General features: G+C 41.2%; 1 protein-coding gene across 9 annotated transcripts in view; it reads left to right on the top strand.

The window, feature by feature from the left end:
- Nucleotides 1-26,836, top strand: part of TPK1 (thiamin pyrophosphokinase 1) — a 352,656-nt gene extending 325,820 nt beyond the window's left edge. For all 9 annotated transcript variants that reach the window (XM_032592472.1, XM_032592471.1, XM_030308673.1 and 6 more), the window contains one exon: nt 25,152-26,836. In XM_032592472.1, coding sequence (XP_032448363.1) covers nt 25,152-25,270 — 119 coding nt within the window. In that variant the 3' untranslated portion in view covers nt 25,271-26,836. The remainder of the gene's footprint in view (nt 1-25,151) is intronic.
- Nucleotides 26,837-27,093: the final 257 nt, after the last annotated feature.

Raw genomic sequence — 27,093 nt, 5'->3', positions numbered from 1 at the left:
GTTTATCTGGTTGTTATGAGGATGAGAAGAGAGGATTCAGGTAAAGCTAATGCCAGACCACAGTTCAACAACGCAGGGCTGTTTTCAGAGCGAAAAAATCAAGAAAGAGGAGTCTGTACCACACATCCGTCCCAGTAGCAGGCCCCGACAATACACTTTGTCTTTAGGACAAAGTCATTGGTAATCTTAGCACAGTTTCAGTGGATTAACTGAGGTGTGGAACCTGCCATTGTAGACTGGGTGGGAACTGAAGGGCAGGTAAGTAATTTGTGTTGGGGTTCTACCAAAGTGGTGAAGAGAGACACAATGATGGGTGACGGACTTTGTGATGGTAGAGACTTGAACACGTGGGAGTGCTCTCAGAAAGAAAGAGATGGGAAGTGCTGGAAGAAACAGAGAGTGGCAAACTCTGGTCAAAGCTGTGGGAAGGTGCGGGGCGACGGGATCCACAGCCCTGGACCGGAAAGTGTTTCTTTTTCTGTCGTGACTGGATGAAAAGGAGGAACTGCATGGATGAAACTATTGATGTTCGGAGTGAATATTGACAAGATGCTGAAGCAGTTGTTTTGGGCTGCTTTTTCCCCCGAGAGGTTGGGGTAGAGTCATAGGCCCAGAGTAGATTAGTATAGTATTAAGTAAGTGTCAGGTTTATAGACATGTAAGGTGTCATAGATACGTGGACATTTTTAAATGGTAGCTATCAAGAACTTAATAACTAACCAAAGAAACACAGAAAGATTACTTCAGTTGAGAATCCAGTTGAAGTTGAGAGCTTTCTCTGTGTCCTTTTTAATTCTCACTGTGGAAATAAATGAACACCAACCAAACGAGAATAAGCAGACTATTCAGAGTCACTTGCAGAGTGACTCATTTTGGCCCAGACACAAAGGCAGATGAGGAATTGGAAAACATTAGATGAGAAAAATGGAAGACTTCAGGTCTGCCCTGATCGCGGAGTCTGTATGGAGAATCTGGAGGCGGGCTGACTACCGGAGGGGCGGCCCATGTGTGGTTGGTGAGAGGAGCATGTTTGGCTTTTTCTTTGCTTGGTCTTAAAGTTAGAAACCGAGACAAAAATTAGGGAGGCTATCAGTTATTAATCGGGTCCTGCCCGTTTGGGGCCAGTTATCACTGAGTTATTGTTTGGCTTCCTGGATTGTTCATGGAAATAGCACTCCGACTTCCTACAAGCCTGCCGTATAGCAGGCTGGCCCCCTGGGCTGGTTTCTGCAGCTTGTGGGTCAGACTTCTGTTTTATATATGGTCTGACCGTTGACTGTGTGTGTATTCAGTCTCTTACCCACTTTATTATTATGAAAGTTAGAATGACCTTCTATTTGGAACCTATTGTTCCTTTCGTTAAAAGAATGTAGGACCGGAGAGAATAGTGGAGTGGAGGTAAGGGAATTTGTAGGAATACATTTCGGGAATGAAAATGGAAGTGTACACTGTAATGTAAAGGAATTACTTTTTAAACTGCATCACATGGGGTGCCTGGGTGGCTCAGTCGGTTAAGCTCAAGTCGTGATCTCCGGGTTCGTGAGTTTGAGCCCCACATCAGGCTCTGAGCTGTCAGCACAGCTCAGAGCCTGGAGCCTGCTTCAGATTCTGTGTCTCCCTCTCTCTCTCTGCCTCTCCTCCACTCACTCTCTCTCTCTCTGTCAAAAACAAATAAACTTTAAAAAAAGTAAACTGTATCACGTCATTTTCAACCTCCCAGAAGGTAAACCCAAGCTGTGGAAGCTCTTGGGGCCTCTCTGACCAGTGGATCTGGACCTAAGACACAAACTGCCTATTTTACACCCTTAACACTGAGGCCCAGACAGGATAAAGGATTTGCATGGGCTCTCACAGCAACCTCAGGCTGGACGTCACCCCAGTGTACTTCCGTTTTCATTGATCGGAGAACCAGCCATTATGTCAAGCACACTGCAAATTTCCTTTTCAAATCTAGAATCACAAAGTTCAAATCATGCAGGACATTGACCCAGACATTCCATTAATTACTCTATGGAACTATCTAGAAACATCATAAACCTATTACGAATACCTATTATTCATATTGGCTGTTTTAGCTTAAGAGAAGTTAAGGAGAATTTAAACTTATAAATGTATTAACTATAGGGCATGATAAGCATTATGATTAATGGTATGTCACCGTGTGCATACTTTTAGGATTATTGTTTCTATCCCAGAAATTTCCTTGTTCCTAAAAGATATTTGAGGGGCAGTTTCCCTGATAAGAGAAACAAGGGTGTATTAACATTGATTGATTATATAGTAAACCTTTACCTTGCCTCTCTTTACATAATGAATCTCTCTTCTCCTTACTGCCTGACAGGAAAATTTAATGGTATGTTTCCTCCAGTAGTAAAACCACTGAGCCCTAGAGAAAGTGCTTTGTACATCCAGTGAGGGAAACACCTTGTTACCAGCAAGGAAGAGTCATGACTTCTCCATTAATGTGCTAAAATGAAAAGCTTAACAATACTCAGTTGATCAGAAACACAATACTTCTCAGAGTTCCATCCTTGGACGTGTGGTACTTAATGGATCAAAGATCATCTGAAGTTGCTGATATATTATCTCAAAGGGAGAGGGAGAGAGAATGGGTAGCAAGGGTCTCACCATTGAGGCGAGTGTTCCCCACCCCCCCCCACCCCCGTGCTTCTGCACACACCTGGGTAGGGTAAGGTGGCCTAGAAGCAGTATCAAGTATCAAGCAGTGGAAAACCTGGGGTGGGTAAATTCAGTTAGTAAATTAACACTTAAGGAAATGCTGCATTTTCAGAAAGGGGTGGGTCTCGTTTGAAGTCTGTAAAAGATCAACCTTGATATGAAAGTTCAGGGGGAATCGATACCAAAGGAGTGTGGTTGGTCTCTGTCTTGACTTTCTGGATGAATCATCTGACAGCGAGGCACATGGCCTGGGTGGATGTTTGTAGAACAGACACCCAGTTTCAGATCAGCTATTGTTTTTCCTAGGTACCAAAGTCATTCTTAGTCCTTATATTGGTTGTTTTATTCATGTATTCATTTATTCATTCAATAAATATTTATAGAAAGTCCACAGTGTACTTGGCACTATGCTAAGTATATAGTATAATGGAGGGCAAAACAAACGTAGTTTCTCCTGGGCTTACAAGATTCTGAGTAGTGAGAAAACTGCAGAAATATTATTTTTAATATTAATACTTTTGTATAATTGTATAAACAATTAGGGAGGTACCTTTGGGGATCTCTTATTTTTATTGGAGTTTCTCGAATTGGCAAACTGTATTCTATGAATTGAGAATAACCTAAAGCATAACTTTAAAATAGCTTTCCTAATTTCATTTTAATAAAGTTCTTTGCTAATAACACAGAGGCTCTGAATTTGCACATACAGTGAACCCTCAACTCCAGCTAGGAGCCTTGCCAGTATGTGTTATAATGTCACAGAGTCTCAAACTGTGGAGCATAGCCAGTCCATTACCACACAAATAATGGATTGCAGCAGCCCCTTCCAACAATCTTCTTGAATGCATGCTTATTCTAGTGTTTCTTACCTTTTTTAAACTCGTGACTCTTTTTAATAAGCATAAAAAGATCACCCTTAATGTCTGATTTTCACAGTAATTTTATACTTAAAAACAGATTAACACAATGGCAGTTTTAAGAATTTTTTTCAAGCCGTATACATTCAGCTTCCCACTCTAACCCTAAGAAGTACTCTTGTATGTAATAAAGCATATGAATGTCCATGTAGCTTACAGTAATTGGGCCTTTTTCATAATTTTTCTACAATGTTAAAAAAAATTCAAGGGTGATATACAAAGAGTCAGATTTTTTTAAGCATCTTAAAATGGTAATTCACTGGACCCAATAGAAATTTACTAAAGTCTTGACAAAAAGAGACAGGCCTTTATGATGCAATTTTTTTTCTTCCCCGTTGTAATTACCACTATCTCTGAAACTCCAAATGTCATAAATTAGCTGTACAGGAGGATCTTAGCCCAGAACATACTCTGCTGGTTTTGTATTTCCTGAATGGCTTTGTAACTGTTGCTGAGGCTGTGTAAACTCCTTTGTACCCTGGGTTTCGGCTAAATCCAAACAGAAAGTAGATCCTTTTATGTTAGCATTTGAGCACCCAGTAACATACATCACATACTAGAGCGTGTCTTCTGCAGTTTTTCACAAGCAACGTGTTTGAAGGTTGAACTACATGCAGTCAACTGCACTGTTAAAAATTTAATGTCTTTGCCTGCAGAGTGTACCAGTGTATTAATTAAACGCATTAAACCTCTGCGTTTGAGGGTCATGAGCTTACATCTCTAAGCCTGGTAGATATCTAATAAGGTTCAGTATGATTAATACATGAGTCTTTTATTAAAAAAAGAATCCTTTTTACTTAGATTTTATGTATTTTTTCATGACCTATAAAATCATTTACATAAGCCACATTAACTAATCCTAAAACACACCACGATTCTTGCATTGCATATAAGAGCCATAAAGGATTAACTACTATTTTAAAAGGCAGTTTACATTTGGAACAAGTATTAAAAAAAAAAAAAAAAAACTATTCCTTTTTGATTTCAAAAATTTTTTTAAAAATTCAGTCACCATTGGGAGAAAAAGACCGACTGAATTGGCCAATTTAGTACAGAATGTTGAAGCATATTTAAGTCATGAATCAAGAAGACCCCAGTCACTGTCTCACTTGAAATTGCAAAGAGGGTGCCACAGGCAGAGGTGTAACCAGATGCCTAAAATTATGCTTAGATCTGGAGGATGTTCCTCCTTATTCTCCAGCAGGTCTAAACATCTCTCTTAAAGAAGAAAGACAGACACAGTCAGCCACGATGGTTTCTTCATCCCTTGACAGGGAAACAGGGGATGGGATAGGTTGTTTGTATCCTTGGATGTATTTGGAAGGATAAGACTTCTATGGAATGAGAGCCAGAAGAGAGAGATTTTGTCAGTCAGATTCATGTCTACATCTTGGCAAAGCCCTGCAGTACACATTGTAGGAAATGGCCCTTTGATCCTGAGGGGAGGGGACGGCATCACCGCCGTGTCATCCCTCCAGGAGTGCAAAACGGGATACGCGGGATACCCCAGCGCTATTAGACCGAGGCACAAGAGGCTTCATGGCCACTACTTGCAAGTGAAGCTGCCCCAAGGCCAAGATCAGAGGCAGCTGTTACTCTAGATCCATCAGATGGCCTCAAGTGCCCAAGTAGAAGCCAATCTATAGTCACATCTCGGCAAGACTCTCCTATTGAGTGTGCAGTGTCCATCACCTCTGCGGCAAGGGATGTGCTAACACTCGGAAGACCTCAGAGACATTTGGGTGAGTGTTCATCAACGAGACCCAAAAGAACCAGATGAAACACTCACATTTTCCAAATGGTTGCGATGTTATATGGAGTAAGGGAGGGACATCTCCCAGATTGCTTCTTTAAAAAAATGTCTTTAATTAGGAGTAGAAAAGTGAGAAGTCACCATTGTAACTACTGGTCCACTACCGACTGTACCGAAATGAGTGGCTCAGCACAGCACCACGAAGGGCCAAATCGGAGATACTCTCAAGCTATTTCTACATGTACGCCTGACTTACGTTTTTTAAAATTAGTTCAATTTCAGTAATGACTGTTTTACCAAACAGATTAGAGTCGTAAATCTGTCTATATCATGCCAAATAAATAGGACTTAACCTCTAGCTTTGATGTAAATCTAGCTTCTACAAACTGTATAACTGTTTTTGAAGAATGATTTTTTTCAGTATACAGTGTATAGTCAACATGTTGGGGGAATAATGTCAGATATTTTGAAAAGTTTTTTCCTCCTGATAGTTGCAAATATAGCAATTAAGTACAAATGAACTTGTTTTTCGTTTTCTCCAACAATACTTGTAAATCTAGGGAAATTGATCTATAAAGTCTGTACTTTGTCTTTCACCTATACCATGAGATAATATTCCCGTATTAAAAGTGAATGTAGATTAGCTGAATTTTCACCTTTTTAATTTTTTTTTAAATTTATTTATTTTTGAGAGAGAGACAGAGTACAAGTTGGGGGAGGGGCATAGAAGAAGACACAGAATCCGAAGCAGGCTCCAGACTCTGAGTCGTTAGCACAGAGCCCGAGGTGGGACTCAAACTCACAAACCGTGGGATCATGACCTGAGCCGAAGTCAGAGGTTTAACCAACTGAGCCACCCAGGCACCCCTGAATTTTCACCTTTTTATCTAATGTGTTTTCTACAGAGGTAGCAAAATGTGTTTGCTAAAAGTCAAGTATTGAACCATGTCCTTAGCAGTAAGGACATTTGTCGGGTCATTTTCTCTTCCCCCACTGTCCTATAGTGTTTTAGGAATGGAATCAATGCATTTTTGAAATAAGAAAATACAGTACAAAGTGTCTCAGTTAAGCACTTTATGTCTGTGCCCCATGTTTTGTGGCCTTTCAAAGATACGGGATGAGAAACCTCTGAATCAGTTTTGCTGCTGGTCTAAAGTCCGTGACATTGGTCTGTCTACAAGAATCCCTTTCTTCTGTTTCATAACAGAGGTCTAAAAAAAATTAGGTGGCACTGCCACATTTTCAAGCAATTTAAATACTTGGCATACAACTCAAATCATAAATTTGCTCAGCCTGGCTAAAAAGGGTTCTGGACAGTCTTCCAAGATGTCAAGTTCCATAGTTTGAGTCTGTTACAGAAGGCATCAGGAGACCTGGGTCCTGGTGCTGTGCGTCTTCAGATCGATAAAATATCTTAATTTGGTTTTCCAGCCTTGAAATAAAGGGGCTGGATATCAGACCAGTGGTTCTTGGTCTACATTCTCTGAAGCTGTACAGCCCCTCACCAGTTCCCTAAGGTCACCTCAGTTTAGTGGACAGAACTCTGAAGTTGGTACCTTAACTGGTTAAAGTAGAAGCAGCTTCACTATTATCTACGTCAAACCGCTGAACGAGATAGATAAAGGTCTCTTTCGGATTAGAAATTCTGTGATAAAAGTTAGATCAAGTCATGTACCTTATTGGGAGAAAAAGACATCATTTAATGTATACGACAGAATGTGCATGCCTCTACACCAAAGTGATATTGAGCATTTTAAATAGAAAGTTATATATCTGAGGCCTAGATAATATGTAACTTTGCATGCAAATAGTTAATGCAAAGAAAGTTCAGCCATAAAAGGTTGTCATCAGGAAGGGATCCATGGTATGAATATTGAAAAATGGATTGATTATTGTAACTAAAGCAGGGGAAAATATATTAATTATGAAATAAAGTAGCTTGGTTTTAAAGATGGCTAATATTTTCAGGCTCATTAGAATATTCATATAGTAAGATGCCAGCTATTCCTAATGTGAAATATTATCATTGTATATCAGTAAGGGGAAATTAAAAATGAAAATAGGTCATGATGAAATATAGTAGGAACAAGCATATATATTTATAGGTTTATGGACAAAGTCTAAGACACTGTTTTATTACTATTGATAAAACAAATCATATCTGTTAATCCTAAAACATTTGACTTAAATCAAATGCTGTTTTTTCCTAAAAGACAGTGGTCAGACTCTCATTAAATGAAATTCTATTTCAAAAACAGCCACATAATTTACTGAACTCTGCTTGATAGTAAACATCCATCTACTATTCCTGTCCTATAAATATTTTTCAACAAGGCAGGGAAAAGCCACTGTGACCACTGGGATTCCATTTTCGGGAGCCTCACAGTTTCAGGCTGAGGGATAGCAGAAAGATCAGCCATCATTTAAGGAGCTGCGACCCAGGTGTACTGACAGCCCTGGCGGGCTAAAGCATGGAGGACGTGAGGAGGGGGGGCAGAGCTCCTGAGGGACAGAGTGGACAAGGACCTAGAGTGGAGGAAGTCAGGAGGCAGTTCAGGGACCCGGGCAGCAGGGAGGATGCCATCTTGAGAGAAGTGGACATTTCACAGCATCTCCTCAGAGGAACAGTGGTCTGGGTGTATTTACCAAGGTAGAGCCAGAATCTCAGAGGGGTTTACGTGGCCCATCTTCCAGAACTTCTATAAAGTCAAGGACTCAGAGTCCTCTGATGCATCTGACTAGACCTTCCCAGCTCTAAATAGATGGAGAATCAACTTCTAATCGTAAACTTCACTCCTAAAACTTATCAATAATTCTGCCTAGGGGGTGGAAATAGATTTTTTTTATTCATATATGGGCGTGTTTTTGTGTGGCGGTATGTGTAAACATACAATTTTTTTTAACCCCATATTACCTAATATATGTATCCCCTCATATATCACCTGTTTGATATACCTTATGTTCAGAGTTTGGAAATACTTCTTCAAAGTGGTTCTGCTCTTTGATCTAAGGAGGTGGTCTTTCCTATATGGTTTATGTGGATCCTCCTTCTAGTTTATATGAAAATGTATGTCATTCTATTATTTCATTTTTTTTTCAACGTTTATTTATTTTTGGGACAGAGAGAGACAGAGTATGAACGGGGGAGGGGCAGAGAGAGAGGGAGACACAGAATCGGAAACAGGCTCCAGGCTCTGAGCCATCAGCCCAGAGCCTGACGCGGGGCTCGAACTCACGGACCGCGAGATCGTGACCTGGCTGAAGTCGGCCGCTTAACCGACTGCGCCACCCAGGCGCCCCACTATTATTTCATTTTTTAAATATACATGCGTAAACATTTTTCCAGTTGTGATCAGTGTATCTCGTGTGAAATGTTGATTTTTCTTTTACTTGTTTCAGCAATTTTTCTGGAATGCACAGTCATCTTTAATGACTACATCATGTTCACCAAAGTTTATATTAGAAATTTATTTTTAATGAAGTCAGAAAGCGTGTGTCTGACATGGCATCCAAGAGTGGCACTAGTCAGCTGTAGAGCAGACTTGCCAGGCCTCCATCCCCTTTCAGAGCTTTATTTCCACAGCCACCCTGGGGTTTGGACTCTCTGATGTCATTGCCCTTCACCATTTCCATGCTTTCACCACTTCTGTCCACACTCAAGGTGACAGCTGTAATCCAGACCCTACCCATCTGTCACACACTGTAGTGGGTTGAAACCTATCTGGTTAAAGATGAGGTTAATAGGTACCTTCACCAGTTGAACATATATCCTGTTACAACAGGTTATGTTCTGCCTTAAATATGAATACGCTTGGTTTATAGACTAGCTTAATCTTAATTAAATGAGTAATGTCCTTCAAAGCAGTTTCTGGGTTTTTTTTAGGGGGGAGGGGTGTCACCAATTTTTTTCCAACCCCACACATGCCACTCTTTGAGTCTCTTTCTCCAGGGATAAGGAAGAAGTGAGATGTTTAGTAATAGTCCTTCATGACCCCTTATTCCTCCCAGTAGATCTGTGCCTTTTCTTGAGCATAATGTTTATGGATTTTTTGTTTTCTTTTGTTTTTTTGATCTGTCTGGGGTTATCTGATGTGACTTGGTAAAATCTCAAAGAGCACAGGTTATGTCTCCTTAGCTTATTCTGAGTAGAGCCACCTGCAGGTCTGAGACTGATATTACGTAATTATACCCTGCTACCTCCCATCTTCTTTTCTTCCCTCTTCTATGCCATTTCCATTTGTTTGAAATGGAATCTCTGTTGGTATTTGAAGGGTAGAAGCAAATGCCACTTTAGAGCTTCCTCAGTGCAGGTGAAATGATGACAATAATACAACAAATTTTCAGTGCTTTCATGCAGAAGTCAAAGACCGGCACAGACATTAACTCATTCATGTTCACGACAGCTGTATCAGAGATGACAGAAGACAGGTATTGTTGCATGCTGAGGTCACCAGAAGAACTGTCAGCCAAAGCCGGGGGAATACTGCAGTGGGAAGCTCGCCTCTTTTGCAGGGAGGGCAGTGAGGCAGGAAGAACAAAAGAACTTGCCAAATGTCCTCCCACCAGTCAGCCACAGATTGGGATGGGAATCTTTGGGATTGTCAGCTTTGCCACGTGCAGCGCTGTCACGCCTGTGGGCATGTTTGGGAGACGGGCCAGTGTCCACAGGAGGCCAGGCAGGGCCCCAGGAGTGGAAGGAAGTAGAGCAAAGTAAAGCAGCTCTGAGCAGCCCTTGGACAGACTCACATTCCCTTCTTTGCCCTCACCTTTAAATCTGATACACGCTGGCTGGGGCTCCTGGTCGGCTCAGTCGGTGAAGTGTCCAACTCTTGATTTTGGCTCAGGTCATGCATGGTCTCACGGTTCATGAGTTCGAAGCACACAGCGGGCTCTGCTTGGGATTCTCTCTCTGTCTCTCTCTCTCTCAAAATAAATAAACAAAAAAAATTTTTTTAAGTAAAACACCTGATCTGGACTTTCCACACTGAAAATCTTGGGCCATTTCTACACAGACCATTCATTTTTAAATAGGCCACATTTTGTGGGTTTGGACTGTCCTTTTTTTTGTCATAAAGCAGTTCTGTCTGATTGGCTCTTTAACTGCAGCACTGACCCTGTGAGTAGAACATGCTGGTGATCTAACACATTAGAGAATTCTTTTTAACAAAGAAAAAAAATAACATATTTTAGAAAAGCCTCAACGTTTGAAAGTGCTTGGGAAACCTTTTCTCACTGGCCTCATTAGCCTTGGTTCCTCCAAGCTGCAGCATTTTCTCGGTCTAATTGTTTTTGGGACAGCAGGCTGAGTGGAGACACAGGCAGTGTGGAGATGGAAGAGTAATTGAACATCAGAAGCCTTCAACCCAAGGGCAAGGGAAACGTGACTTCCGAGAGATGAAGACGAATGCAGCCACTTTCGAGTGGAATTAGAATAGCCCTTCCTCAGACACGGGAGTTCACTCGGGGAGCAGCCGGCAGGATACAGAGGGGACAGCGCTCACCTTGGGAGGAGGCCTCAGCCCGTGAGGGCTTCAGAGATAACTTCCCAAAAGAAAGCACAGAGGAGGGCTTGTTATCAGAGGCCCGGGTAACAAGGAAGACGTCTGCTCTTATCATTTTTCCAGGCACACGAGGCATAATCTGGGTTAATTTTCCGTCCTCCTGCATCAGTGAGTGTAGGTAAAGGCTGTCCTTGGTGAACTTCAGCAGGCTGACAAAGGACGGACCCCTTCCCATATTCCACACTACGCCCAGCGTCCCCTGTACGGGCCCTTCTGTGCTGCCATTACCGCACAAACCACAGGCCAGACGCCTGCTTCCTAAATTCAGCATGCGTTTTCTTCACTTCAGATTTATTTTAACACATTTCAAATCAGCGAGCATTTACTGATTTGATTCTCCTAACAGCATTACTTCAGCTTTTGAGGAAGTAAAGGTGAACAAGGAGAAGGCACTTTCCTTCACGAGTTCTTAGTCTTTTTTCCTAACTTTCCTCCCAAATGTCATTACTGAATTTTAATATTAAAAAACCTCAAACCAGGGCGCCTGGGTGGCGCAGTCGGTTGAGCGTCCGACTTCAGCCAGGTCACGATCTCGCGGTCCGTGAGTTCGAGCCCCGCGTCAGGCTCTGGGCTCATGGCTCAGAGCCTGGAGCCTGTTTCCGATTCTGTGTCTCCCTCTCTCTCTGCCCCTCCCCTGTTCATGCTCTGTCTCTCTCTGTCCCACAAATAAATAAACGTTGAAAAAAAAATTTAAAAAAACAGTAAAAAACCTCAAACCTACAGAAAAATTGAATAGTACAGCAAAATCTTTATACCTTCCATCCAGATTTATAACTGCTAACATTCTTCTTTAACATTTGCTTTTCTTTCTTTGTATGTGTTTATTATTAATTTGGGCTGTAGTGGGTAGAGAATCAGAGCTTGTACAGGCTAGAAGCTGACATTTGAGCTGAGACTGGAAGGATATGGGATATGTTCCAGAAGGAGGGGAAACATCGGAATTTCTCACAGGAGTAGGAAGTTCCTCATCTATTAAGGGAACAGCAAGGAGGTTCTGTGGGAGAAAGTAGCCATTTGAGGAAAGGCCTTAAATGCCAGGCCAAGGTGTCTGGGGTGGGGGCAGTGAGGTTGTGGGCGACTAGGTTCCCTCAGTTTTCTTTCAGATGGGAATGGCAGGGTTGGGTGGGGGGAGGGGTGATGACTGGGAGGAAGGAGCATCGTTAGCAGACCACCTGCTGTGTGTTCTGACAGGAGTCTGCTCACTGAGTTCCTTCCAAAACCCAGGACGAATTCTATCGGTAATTTTAACGTAGGTTTGTTTAGGTTTTGCGCTTTTGGTTTTCTTGTCCAGTTTTGCTAAATCTTTCTCAGCCCTCAATTTGGATGGCAGAGGACTCCGTCCTTTTCTTATTGCTGAGCATATGGCAAATGACCAGGTCCTTGTTGATCTATTCCTGCTGTAGCTGAAATAATTTGAAACGACTTGATCTGCTCATTTGAATTTAATAGTCCCTTTATAACATGAGACTGTCTGAATACATATCTGCAAATGAATCAGTCCAAAGGTAAAGTTCCCTGGAGAAACAGATGACTGATTAGTATGGTTTCTCCTTCAAGAACCTTGATCTCTGCTGTTCAAACAGTATGGTAGTCACTAGCCACATGTGGCTGTTAAACACTTAAAACTGGATTTGTGCAAACTGGGATATGCTATAAATACACACTGGATTTCAAAGACTTAGGTCAATAGACATTTTAGATATATTACATGTACAGAAAGTGGGCCACTCTCACCACTTTTATTCAACATAGCTTTAGAAGTCTTAACCAGGGCAATTAGGCTGGAACAAGAAATTAAAAGCATCTAAATTGGTAAGGAAGAGGGGCGCCTGGGTGGCTCAGTCAGTTAAGCGTCCAGCTTCGGCTCAGGTCATGATCTCACAATTTGTGTGTTCGAGCCCCTCGTCGGGCTCTGTGCTGGCAGCTCAGAGCCCGGAGCCTGCATTGGATTCTGTGTCTCCCTCTCTCTCTGCCCCTCCCATGCTCATGCATTTTCTCTCTCAAAAATGAATAGATGTTAAAAAAAAGTGTTTTTAATTGCTAAGAAGAAAGCCGTCACTATTTGCAGGTGACATGACCCGACAGATGATACAGAGAAAACCCTAAAGACTATTTCAAAAAAACTGTTACAGCTAATAGAGGAATTTAGTAAAGTGGCAGGATACAAAGTGAATATACAAAAATGTTGGATTTCTATACACTAATAGAGAACTATCAGAAAGAGAAATTAAGAAAATAATCCCATTTACAGTTACATCAGAAAGTATACCTAGTGATAAACTTAACCAAGAAGGTAAAAGACCTGTACACTGAAAACTCTAATACTTTGATGAAAGAAAGTAAAAAATACACCAATGGAAAAATATACCATGCTCATGGACTGGAAGAATGGTGTTAAAATGTCTATATTACAGGTCAGTGCAATCTCTGTCAAAATTCCAATGACATTTTTCACAAAAGAACAATCCTAAAACTTGAAACTGCAGCAGATTTTGAAGAGCCAAAGCAGTCTTGAGAAAGAACACACCTGGAGGCATATTACAGAGCCACAGTAATCAAACAGTATGTTACTGGCATAAAAACCGACACAGGTCAGTGGAACCATTTAGAGAGCCCAGAAAGGAACTTATGCATATATAGTCAATGAAATTACAACAGAGGAGCCAAGAATATACAATGGGAAAAGGACATTCTCTTCAACAAATGATGATGGGAAAAGTGGACAGCTACATGCAAAAGAAAGAAACTGGACCTCTATCATGCATCATTCACCAAAAAACTCAAACTGGATTAAAGACTTATACATAAGACCTGTAACCATAAAATTAGTAGAAGAAAACAGATGGTAAGTAACTTGCCATCAGTCTTGGCAATGATTCTTTTTGATTTGACACCAAAAGCAAAGGTAGGCACTAAAACAAAAATAAGCAAGTGGGACATCAAATTAAAATTCTTCTGCAAAGTAAACCATCAACAAAATAAAAAGGCAGCCTATACTGCAGGAGAAAATCCTATACTGGATAAGGTATATCCAAAATATATAAAGTTGAATAGCAAAAAAAAAAATGGATTAAATATTTTCAAAGAAGATAGTCAAGTGGTCAGCAGGTACATTAGAAGGTGTCCAACCTCACTAATAGTTAGGAAAATGCAAATCAAAACCACAGTGAGATATCTCCCCTCACCTGTTAGAATGTCTATTATCAAAAAGACAAGAAATAACAAGTGTTGGCAAGGATGTGGAGAAAAGGGAACCCTTCTACACTGTTGGTGGGAATGTAAATTGGTGCAGCCACTATGGAAAACACTATAGAGGTTCTACAAAAGTTAAAGATAGAACTACCATATGATGCAGCAATGCTACTTCTGGGTTTTATCCAAAGGAAACAAAAACACTGAGTTGAAAAGTGTCCATCAATGGATGAATGCATAAAGAAAAGCGGGGGGGCAGGGGGGGTACACACACACACACACACACACACACACACACACACAATGGAATATTATTCAGCCACAAAAAATAAAGAAATCCTGCCATTTGCAACAACATGGATGGATCTTGAGGCCATTATGCTAAGTGAAAATAAGTCAAACAGAGAAAGACAAATATAATATTCTTTATATGTGGAATCTTCAAAACAAAACCAACTCCTCAATACAGAAAACAGATTCATGGTTGACAGAGGCTAGAGGTTAGGAGTGGAAGAAATGGGTGAAGGTAATCAAAAGGTACAATCTTCCACAGTTATAAAATAAGTCATCAGGATGTAATATACAGCATAGTAAGTATAGTTAATACTGTATTGTTTGGAAGTTGCTAAGAGAATATATCTTAAAAGTTCTCATCACATAAACAAATATTTGTAACTGTGGTGACGGATAGCATATTGACATATCGTGGTGATCATTTCTCAAAATATACATATATACCATATTAGTTTCATACTACATAATGATTCAATATGTCAATTACATCTCAACCAAAATAATGTGTATGTGTGTGTATAAACATTTTACCCATTTTTACTCCTTAAAAAGATGTGTGGATCACATATTTCCATTCAACAGTGTGAGAAAGATAATTGGATCTATTTCTGTGACAGATGGTCTCAAACTTGTTGTTTTTTTAAGATTCCAATAAATATACATGAAAGGCATGTATTCTACAGCTCTACACTAGGACTAGTTTGAGATTCTACCTTCAAGAAAGTGAAAAGACTATACTGATACTTAATTTTTGACAATTTTTAAGAACGACCATAAGTATAAAGCCTAGTTGATAGGAAACCACTTTAAAACAGCAACTCTGGGAAGGATTTTTAATTTTTTTAAATGTTTATTTTTAAGAGAGAGGGAAACAGCACGCGAGCAGGGGAGGGGCAGAGCGAGAGGGAGACACAATCTGAAGCAGGCTCCAGGCTCTGAGCTGTCGGCACAGAGCCCGTCGCAGGGCTCGAACCCATGAACCGTGAAATTGTGACCTGAGCCGAAGTCGGACACTTGACCGACCAAGCCACCCAGGCGCCCCTGGGAAGGATTATTATTATGAAAGAGTAAGTTAGTAGTGTTTAAAACAAAGTTTGACTATCATATATATCTGTAAAAACCTTTTTTAAATCTATAGTTCAAATAATTACAATGGTAAAGACCAATCGTAGTGAAAGGATTTCAGAGGCAGTAGAGTTGGCTTTTTCCTGCTAATGAAATCTGTCATGTTTTCTTAATATACAGTGTTTCTCCAAATAGCCCAAGCATCTTCAGAGAGTAAATGATGAATGTAGAGCATACGGTAGTTCCATTATGTCTGAAATAGTGATATGTCCAGTGCGTCTAACTTCACTCCTCGAGTTTAACCTAATGTTCTGGGATGGTGGGGAGTCTTGAGATCCATCATAATGGCTTCATTAAGCATTTGTCTGTGTGGCATAGAAGGTATTCATTTAAGGCTTTGGACGGTTTCTGCATTTCCGCGGCATCGCCCACTGACTGTCCATCAGGCTGCTGCCGGTTCCATACTTTAGGGAAAACAGACCAGCCTCGATTCTTGTTGTAAAGCTCTTCAAAGCGTTGCCTTACCCTCCCTTGGTAACATGTGTCTAACAACTTTTATTATCGTCATAGCCTGTAGATTTAACCTCCCTGAACTTCATTTTCCTCATGTGTAAATTGCAGATAAAAACCTGCTGTACCTCGAGCACGTGCTGTGCTGTAAGTGCCCAGGCAGTGTGTGGAATGAATGAGAATTACTCCATCTCAAATACCACCTCTTTGCATAGCATCTCCTGGGCAAAGCTCATTCACTCCCCTCTCTTTACTCCCTCAGTTTCATCAATTTGAGAAATGTTTGCATTGCCTTTTTAGAATTTTACTGATGTATTTTTACAAAATAACCCGTGTCAACGCACAGATTCCTAGGAAGCCAGGACAGAGGTCAGGCCTCTGGGGAGAATGTATGTGGCACCCTCCTCACCCAAGGATTCACTTCCTACTCGAATATACAACCCATCCTGGCCAACTCATCAGCGCCTGCCCCATGCTTCTGTCCAGTCTGCTGGGCTTCGTTGTATATACATCTTTCTATCTCTAGTGTCCAGCAAAGAGTATACATAGCCTTAGTAAATACCTATAAAACAAATGACTTACTAGTCTGGCCAAGCTTATCTCATTGTACCTCTCCGCTGACTATAAACTAATCACTTGAATCAAGGCATTTGCTAATAGTTCAAATCATGGCAGGCTCTCTCTCTCTCTCTCTCTCTTTTAAAAAGACTACTAAGGTGGGGAAAGAAAACCTTGACCTACTTCGCTGACAGAAGAAAGTAAAGACGTTTAAGGTTTCTTTAACACTTATATGAGAAAACTGAGTTCATAGATAGAGCCAGGGTTTGAACCCGCGTCTGACTTAACCTCACATGATGAGGGCTATACTATTTTTGACAGAGAGATGCCTCCTCTGTGAAAGTATCAGAACAGACCTATGACCCAGGTGCAGAGGGAGCAAATGCTTCCCCATCTTGCTCTGCAAAGCCTTAACGCCTCAGAGTCCTCCCACAGTGCTCCTCCACACTGTCAGCCCGCTGAAAAGAGCCACAACCCCGTGCATCAGCTTACAGAGGTAAGGCAGGCAGGAATCCAGGACGGATGGCCCTTCTTACCTTCATGTGACACCAAAAGGATTGAATACTTTGAATTCTACCAATGTGCCAGCTTTCTGCTTTATAATCTTTAGTCTTTGCAGCTTTAGAGGAAAGCTGGTGGGATGTCACTGAAAGGAAACAGAATACTAAGTGCCTCACTTCCATCCTTACCTTTGGGAAGGAAAACCGTTTGAGGTCATGGATGAAAACTGTAAAATCAACGTTAATGTTTCTCTTATTTTTAAGTACTTCTGTGTCTCTAGCATATGAAAACCCAAAAGTTAGGCTGTGCCTCTGTGGTCCCTAATATATCCGGTATTGAATTTCATTGGAACAGGAACTACATTGTTGTCATTAGACCCCAACTGCCCTTAAAACAATGGATGACAGTGGCTTTGAAGCAAACAGACGAGACTCAACTTTCACATTTAGACAGAGCAAGCAACTTTAGCTTATGTTTATCACATATGATGTGGTTGCCTATAATTTTATACATAGCTGTAACTTTTATTCTGGTCTCTGATTAAAGCAGGACTTGATCAGAATGACTGGTTATCTTAGAACCATGGTTTACTCTCTGCAAACAAAGAGGGGGAAAAATAAACTGCATCTAAATTGTCTAAATGTTGAATCGAATCTAACCGTTAAGCCAGCCAAAGTTTTGGGCAAGTTCTCTGGGATAGGTATGAACAAGTAATTTTTGAGGGAATGATGGCATCACGATGGCAACCTAGGTCATTCCCATCTTCAGTCCCCTTCCCAAGAAACCAAGTAACAGTTATCCACAGATGAGACACCATTGTGAAAACCCCAGAGCATGGGCGTGAGCCTAAAACACAAAGACCGAGGGAGACTGCCCTAGAAGAGGAGAGGAGCGGCTGCACTCTGGCCGTACCCCTCCTCCCCCACCCCGGGCAGCACAACGCTGCACCAAGCGGAGCCTCCAGTTTCTCCAGCGGGAGAGACAGCCCGAGATGGACATCCAGCTCCCCTAACACCAGGGCTCACCTGAAGGGGACCCAGACTCGGGGCTCACCTCAAGGGGGGATTGTGCAGCTTGACCATGGGGATCAGATTGTGATTAAAAAAGGGAAGTGGGGTTTATAGCAGCCACATCTGGATCTTGGAAGACCAAGTCTCCACTCACAGTGGCATCCAAACAGAAATCTCAGCCAGTGCATTTGCTTACCTGCAGAGCCAAGATTGTGGCCCAGTCGGACCAAGGAACTTGGTGGGGCACAGATCTGCCAGATTTGGGACCACAAATAATGAGCCACGCCAGCCGTGGAGTCCGTTCGTTTGCACTGCTTGGGCCGGACAGCTAATTCACAGGGCTACCTACTGCTGAGTATAGTTCCCAGCCCAGGAAGCCTGGCCCGAGACCCTGGGAAGCTGTTTAGCCCAGTGGGACTCAAGTGGAAAACCTGGCCAGCAGTGTTGCCTATCTGCAGAGCCAGAACGGTTACCGTGTTTGGCCAGAGAGCTTGGTGCAAAGTTCCACCCGATTGGACCCCCAAACAAGAGCCTTGCATGCCCTAGGGTCTGACCTATGGCCCCAACCAACTAGGGAAACTCATTTATAGTCCCGCTCACTGTTCAATACAGCCTCCAGCCCAGCTTCACCAGGAAACCCAAACATATCTCCTTCAATCCCAATTACAGGAGCACTGGACTGAAGAGCCTAGCCAGCAGCCTTGACCATTTGCCGAGCCAAGCCACCGCCTGTTTGGTCTCCAGAAAAAGAGCCTTGCCAGCCTCGGGGCCTCTACGGCAACCCCACCTGAGCAGGGAAATAATGTGTAGCACTGACCACTGCCGAGTACAGCCTTCCGCCCACCCAGCCAGGGAACCTAACCAGGGCACACGGAAGTCAGGTAGCCCGTCCTACAGCCCTGCTTGTAAGTGGCCCGCGAGCAGAGAACACAGCCAGTGGCTCTCCCCGTCTGTAGAACAAAGCGAGTGACCCCACCTGGTCAGAGATGGTACACAGTCCTGCCTGATTTGGGTCCCCAAACAACAAGCCACGTTGCCTGTAGGCCCCGTGCTTCCGCCCTGCCCAAGCAGGGAATCTAGTTCACAACCATGCCTGTTTCTGAGGATAGTAGTAGTCCTGACTGTCTAGGAAGCCTGACCACCAAATCCAGTCAACTGTGGCGTCCATCATACAGTTGCACTTTGGCGGGGAACACAGCCAGGACATGGAACTTGAGGATCCTATGTTAGGCCACAGAACAAGTCTTAGCAAATTCAAGAAAATTAAAATCATGCCAGCTGTCCTCTCTGCCCACGACAGTATGAAACTAAAGATCAATAACAAGAGGAAAACTGGAAAATTCATGAATACATGGAAATTGAATAGCACTCTCCTGAACAACCAATGGATCAAAAAAGAATTTTAAAAGAAAAAGTATCTTGAAACACAGCATACCAAAACTTACGGGATACAACAAAAGCAGTTCTAAGAGGAGAGTTCATAGTTATAATGCATACATCAAGAAAATAGATTTCAAATAAACAGCCTAACTTTATACCTATGGAACTAGAAAAAGAAGATCTAAGCTCAAAGCTTGCACAGGAAGGAAACCAAGATTCAAATGAAAACAAAGATTGGGAAGTGAAATGGAGAACAGGAAAACTGTAAAAACTATAAATGAAAAAGATGACAACCCAAACCACCAAATACGAAACATCGTATGAAGGTACTATGAAAATTCCACCGACAAACTGCACAGATTGGAGAAGAAATGAAAAATTCTTAGAAACATATAACCTACCAAGACTGAGTCAGGAAGAAATAGAAGATCTGAACAGATGAATTACTAGGAAGGAGCTTGAATCGATAATAAAAAAGCTCCCTGTGAAGAAAAACCCAGGACCAGATGGCTTCACTGGTACATTTTGACAAACGTTTAAAGAAGAATTAGTGCCAATCCTTTTCAAACTCTTCCAAAAACTCAAAGTGGTGGAAACACCCCCAAATTCCTTTTGTGAGGCCAGTATTACCCTGATACCAAAGCCAGATAAGGACACTACAAGAAAACTACAGGCTAATACCCCTAATACAGATGCAGAGTTTTTCAGGGGCACCTGGGTGGCTCAGTCCATTGAGCATCTGACTTTAGCTCAGGTCATGATCTCATGGCTTGTAAGTTTGAGCCCCGCATTGGGCTCTGTGCTGACAGCTCAGAGCCTGGGGCCTACTTCAGATTCTGTGTTTCCCTCTCTCTTTCTGCCCCTCCGCTGCTCGCTGGCTCTTCCTCAAAAATAAATTAAATTTAAAAACAAGAAGCAAAAATTTTCAATGAAATGACTAGCAAATTAAACTCAGCAGCATATTAGGAGGATTATTCACTGTAATCATGGGAGATTTACCTCTGGGATGCAAGGATGGTTCAACATACACAAATCAATAAACATGATACATCACATTAATAGAATGAAAGAAAAGCAATCATATAATCATCTGAGTAGATGCAGAAAAAGCATTTGACAAAATTCAGCATCCATTCATGATAAATACTCTTAACAAATGTATGGAAAGAACATATCTCAATATAATAAAGGCCATATATAACAAGCCCACAGCTAACATCATACTCAGTGGTGAAAGTTAGTTTTTCCTAAGCTCAGGAAGAAGACAAGGGTGCCAACTCTAACCAATCCTATGCAACACAGTATTGGAAGTCCTAGACAGAGCAGTTAGGCAAAATAAAAGACATCAGAATTGGAAAAGTAGTAGTAAAACTGTCAATTTGCAGATGATATGATTTTCTATACAAAAAAATCCTAAAAACTCCACCAAAAAACTGTTAGATCAACAAATTCAGCAAACTTGCAGGTTACAAAATTAACATAAAAGAATCAATAGTGTTTCTGTATACTAACAATGAGCTATCTGAAAAACAAGGAAATGATCCCATTTATATAATAGCATCAAAAACAATAAAATACTTAGGAATAAATTTAACCAAAGGCGCCAAAGATCTCTACACTAAACCTACATTAATGAAAGAAATTGAACAAGACACAAATGGGAGAATACCCCATGTTCATGGATTGGAAGAATGTACTTAAAATGTCATACTATCCAAAGGCATCTATAGATTTAATGCAATCCCTGTCCTAAAATTTGTATGGAACCACGTAAGACCCTGAAATAGCCAAAGTAATCCTGAAAAAGAACAAAGTCAGAGGCATCACACTTCTTGATTTCAAACTATATTATAATGCTATAGGAACAAAACAATGGTACCAGCATAAAAGATATACACATGAGCCAATGGAACATAATCAAGAGCCCAGAATTAAATCCCCACATATACAATCACCTAATAGATGACAAAGGGTCCAAGAATACTCCACTGAGAAAAGACCATCTCTTCAGTAAATGGGACTGAGGAAATTGGATATCACATATGAAAGAATGAAACTAGACTCCTATCATAAACCACTCCCAAAAATTAACTCAAATGGATAAAGACTTAAACATGAAACCTGAAGCCATGAAACTCCTAGAAGAAAAACTAGAGAAAAAACTGCTTGGACAAAAGGTCCTGGCAATGATGTTTTCAATATGACACCTAAAGCACAAGCAACAGATTAAAAAAATAAACGCGTGGAACTGCATCTAACTAAAACCTTCCACACAACAACAAAAATCAACAAAATGAAAAGACAACCTATGAAAAGGAGAAAAAAATATTTGCAAGCCATGTATCTGAGAAGGAGTTAATTTCCAAAGTATATAGCTCATACAATTCATTACCAAAAAGAAGAAAAAAAGCAAATAATCTAATCAAAAATGGCCTAAGTACCTGATGAGACAGTTTTCCAAAGAAGATATTCAAATGGCCAAAAGGTATATGTAAAGGTGCCCAACATCTCTCCTTATTAGAGACGTGCATATCAGAACCACGATAAACTATCACCTCTCACATGGAAGAATGGCTATCATCAAAAAAACAAAAAATAATAAATGCTGGCATGGTTTTAGAGAGAAGAGAATGCTTGTATCCTGTTGGTGGGAATGTAAATTGGAGCAGCCACTTTGGACAACAGTGTGGAGTTTCCTCAAAAAATTAAAACTAGAACTACCATATGATCCAGCAATTCCATTTCTGGGAACATCTCCGAAGGAAGCGAAAACACTATGTTGAAGAGATCCCTGCATGCCACGTTCTCTAGCAGTCCTATTCACAATAGCCAAGAAATGGAAACAACCTAAGTGTTATTTCCATCAGTGGATGAATGGATAAAGAAGTCATGTATGTGTGTATGTGCATGTGTGTGTATATACTGTGTATACACACACGCACACACACACACACACACACACAGGAATATTATTCTGCCATCAAAAGGAGAAAATCCTGCCATTTGCAACATGAATGGACCTTTAGGATATTACGGTAAGTGACGTGAGTCAGAAAAAGACAAATAGTGTATGATGTCACGTATATGTGGAATCTGAAAATACCAACTTAACAAAAAACCTCAGATATTTTGTTGCCAGGGCTACAGGGGTGGGGGGAATGGGGTGAAGGTAGACACAAACTTCTAATTACAAGATACAGAGATACTGGGCACATAATGTACATAACTATAGTTAACAATGCCTCATGGAATAGAGCTGGTCAAGGTGGATTCCAAAAGTTCTCATCACAAAGAAAATATTTCGTAATACGTGTTAACAAAGTTTGTTGTGATAATCATTTCCTAGGATGTATATACATCCGGTCATTATGCTGTTCCTGGGCATCAGTATCTCAGTGGAACTGGAAGAAAATCATTTGCTTTTCTTCTATCTGTGGGAAGCTGTCAGTCTTGTTATTTTACTTCATGATTGACCCTCAAACATTCAAAGCAGGGGGAGTTCAATCATAATTCCAAATATTTTCCTCAAAAAAAAAAAAGGACTTTTTTCTCATAAGGAAGACTTCAAGGTTTGATCAAAAAGCATGATTCTTTGACTTGAAGAAATACACTCCAAAATAATTGTAGTGACGTAGTAAATTGAAATTCATGATTTATATTTCAGCTTATTCATCTTTTCTATCATTTCATTGTAATACAATCAAATATATTTCAGTGTAACCTTTCATTAATATTGACCGTACCGTTAGAGACTGGATGTGTTCCCCTAAAAGTCCTAGGTGGAAGCCATAACCCCCCAAAGTGATGGTATTTGCAGGTGGGATCTTTGGGAGGAGTTTAGAGTTGAATCAGGTCAGGAGGGTGGGGCCCTCATGATGGTAATCAATTAAAACGATTTTCATTCTTTCTCCATTAAGAATTAATGTCTTAGGGAAACCAATGTATATAACCTAAGTGTCCATCTAGCCCTGATAATCAGATAGTCTGCTTTCAGAAAATCAGAAAGGAATTTACATGCAAGTCAAGCTAGAGAAATAATCTTGTGCTCTTGTCCTTGGAGCCCATGTGAAAACCAGGATTTTAATCTAATCAGTTTCCAAAACAGTAAAGTGTGCTGCATGAAATTCAGGTGGTCGTGTACACCTTCTTTGCACTCTACACTGGCAGGCCCATGAAAGCATCCCAAGTTGTCTTCATGAATAAAGGTTTGAAATGTTCGAGAGAGAATCGTGAAACCCTGGGCCTGGGCCAGAAGTCCCGACGTCCCTGTGTGCACCTGCCTGCAGGCGTGGCCACCCCGCAGGAGAGCCAAGGTCTCTTTCTCCAACAGATCCCAAGCAGACTTGGCCTTGAACCCACGACCACCTCCCCTAACTCACTATCCTCACACTTGTGTCTGGGTTAGTAAATTCATGTGTGTATTAATGTCCTGTAGAAATTTCATCTCAAAATTCCCAATTACTAAAAAGGCCAGAGCTCCTACTGAATTATATATTAGGGTGATATTCCCACAAGGTTCACTCTGTACCCTTAGTTTTACCTTCCAACTTGCATCAGTAAACGCATTGACAACTCCGAAAAGCAAACGAATTTGAGTTTTAAGTAAATAAACTGTGTTAACTGGTAATACTAGTTATACATTATCCTGTAATGCTGTTTCTGAATTGCCTTTTCAAGATTTCCTCAGAAAGATAACAAGCTCCCTCTTGTGGGCAGTGGGCATTATATATAATTATTTCCCCAAAGCACTGTAACTTCATAGGTACCTTTTGTTTAAAGGAAAAGGGTCCTCTTCTGTCTTTGACAGCATGGGGCTCTATTTTTCTCTTTGAACGTTAGCAAGGAAAATAATATTGATTATCATGGAATGTTTATAGGACAAGTCATGAGTTTAGAGTCATTTGATGTGAAGTGTTCTTCCATGTGCAAAGACATTAACTTCAGCTAACCTGTTAGAACATATACATACAGGTATATATTGATGTGTATGTGGAATTGATAAGCAAATTCTATCACTCAACTCCTAAACCTTTACTTTGATAAGTAGTTAGAGGAGATTATCTCATCTCCTGGCCTCAGTTTACAGCTTGGCTTATGGCCTCCTCAGGATCACCCCGTTGGAAGTCTGCTTTGACCTTTGAGTTCCTATTAATTTTACAAAGCAGGCCTGGCTCATTTTGGCTTTTCTTAATTTACGAGAAAAATATAACCAAAATCCCATGCCTTTTTGGAGTAATTAGCTTTCCGCCCCATATCATTCATACTTGACGCTAAGACTGCATCTTTATAGAGTTTAATAACTTATGTAAAATGTTAACTCTGAATCATCAAGAAAAATTATAATTGCACCCAGGCAGGGAAGCAAGTAGCACATTAGAAAATGGGTTTTGATTTTACAATCGGTAATGAAAAAAAGATTAGAAAATTTAATGAAATTTTGTGAGAGAATGGCATATATCCCAGAATGGTTAACAACCAATAACCAACTCCCAGAAAAGTGGTTATGGCAAGTTCTACACATTTACAGTTTTAAAATCCCACGTCATATGTTTCACCTGTCCCACATTTTATATATCTTCTATCACATATATATATATATATATATATATATATATATATAGCTTCTATCTTAAGCACATGCTTAACTGCTTTTCTGGTAACTGTTGACAGAGTTCTACACTGGAGAAAGGCTGGCTGTCATTAAACATTTCTTTTTCTCATTTTCTTACAGCAAATAACGTGCTTGGTTTTGGAACACTGGTCAGTACTTCCAATACCTACGATGGATCTGGTGTCGTGACCGTGGAAACGGACCATCCGCTCCTCTGGACCATGGCCATCAAAAACTAACCCCGCACCTGGCATCCATAGCTGTGCCTCTGACTTACCTCATTTGCCACCGACTTCTCGCTCAACAAGAACAGTTCACCTTGGTTTACAGAAATGAAACCTCTCCACGGGAAGCCCACTAGTTTTCAAGATATTGATGTTTAGATAACCCAGGTAACGCAAATGGCAGATCTCAATTTTACAGCGAGGGAGAAAAAATCATTATTTGTTCAAGTAAATAAGCTCTGCGACATTCAATTGGAAAACTAATGTGGATCATTCCACTATAACATTCAGTACTGTTGTTATGTTACTAATCATTACATTTATCCTAGAAAATTTTTTTTTAATTTTGAAGCTGAGAAAGTTCTCTGCTGAGGGTTCTTGGTGTTCAACACGTAAGCCTTCTTCTGCCCGTCCTTAAATCCATACCCCAAAGGCTACTTCTGAGTATCTATTCATGCTAGATTGCTCTGTATAATATAGGAAAAAATTCCTTTCAGATTGGGATGTTAGAACCACACCATTTCACCCTGGCCTCATTACTGTCTTGGTATTATGATCTTTTAAAAGTAAATCAAGAAGCATTGACCTAGTTATTAAGTTTGAAAACAGGCAGTTATGTAAGCTCCACGTGAAGGGAGACACAGCGTGGAAGCTGAGAGGTCAGAAAGCCCCACTGACACAGTGACCCCAAGCTCGGCTCCGCAGCGAGCATGCTACCCTTTAGCGGAGTGACAGGTGAAAACCGCCCTTGTCATATTTACAACCAAGCCTGAAAACGTGCAGAGGACATCTACGCATGCAAACTGAATGGTTTCCGACATTACTCAGACTGAAAAAGCAGTGGTTCACAGACCCCAAGTTTATGCAGAGGACCAGGAAAGGAGTTTGACAACCCGTGGGGATAAGCGAGCACTGCGTACTGAGGATCTGGGTCTGAAAGCCTGAGTTCCTGTCCCTGTCCAGCCATTCGCCCCAGTTCCTGAACCTGCTCCTTAGCCAGAAAGTGGAAGGGGCTGCACGGAGGGTGCCTGAGCTTCCTTCCCACAGTCAGAGTCTAGACGCGGACACCTGCCCATTACCAGGCAGAGAATGCACAGGGTTGCTGACTCAGCAGTTTAGACACCCGGGGCCCTGGGATTCATCCGTGTTTCTAACGAGACCCTCTTCTCTCTTCTTACCCTTTCCTGAACAATTTACCAAACCAAACGTTGCCATACAAACCGTGACATAGGAGCCACCCCCCCGCCATGTTTTATGTACACGCATCCCCGTCCTGCTGTGAGGGAGCAGCAGCCCGTTCCTTCCTGGTGTGGAGACAAAGCAAGAGTCAGCTTTGAAGTGGAGAACAGAAGGGGGATCAGCTGAACCAGCGTGCAGTTGTGAACAGCTTACCTGAGAGGTCATTTTTAGTTATTATGCAAACACATGAGATTGAAATCTGATGTCAGATAAAATTAGTTACCCACGTATATGTTTGTAGTCCACTTTTAAGATAACATTCCATTTTCTCAGTTGTATTCGTTATCACCAGTCTCATAATCAAAGTTTCTGTACAAACCAATAAAATCGCTCAAAGGATGAGTAAGAGTGACAGTATTTCACCCATCCAGTGTCGGAGGGCCAGCCAGGATTATTGATACTTGCTCTGTCCGGCACGCAGGGTACCCACCGGATCACGTGTGCCAGGGGTTCACACAACCTCTGGATCCGTTGCCCATCTGTAAAACAGGGAACCTATGTAGCACCTGTCTACCTTGTAAGACTTAAGAAGGACAGGGAGACTGCTTTCAAAGGTCTTTATAAGCTGCAGAAAAAAGAATGGAAGGAACTGCTGTCAC

Source organism: Lynx canadensis, chromosome A2 (genome assembly GCF_007474595.2).
Source record: "Lynx canadensis isolate LIC74 chromosome A2, mLynCan4.pri.v2, whole genome shotgun sequence".
NCBI classification, from domain to species: Eukaryota; Metazoa; Chordata; class Mammalia; order Carnivora; family Felidae; genus Lynx; species Lynx canadensis.
Note: the sequence above shows the minus strand (reverse complement) of the source record. Positions and strands in the feature narration are given on the sequence as shown.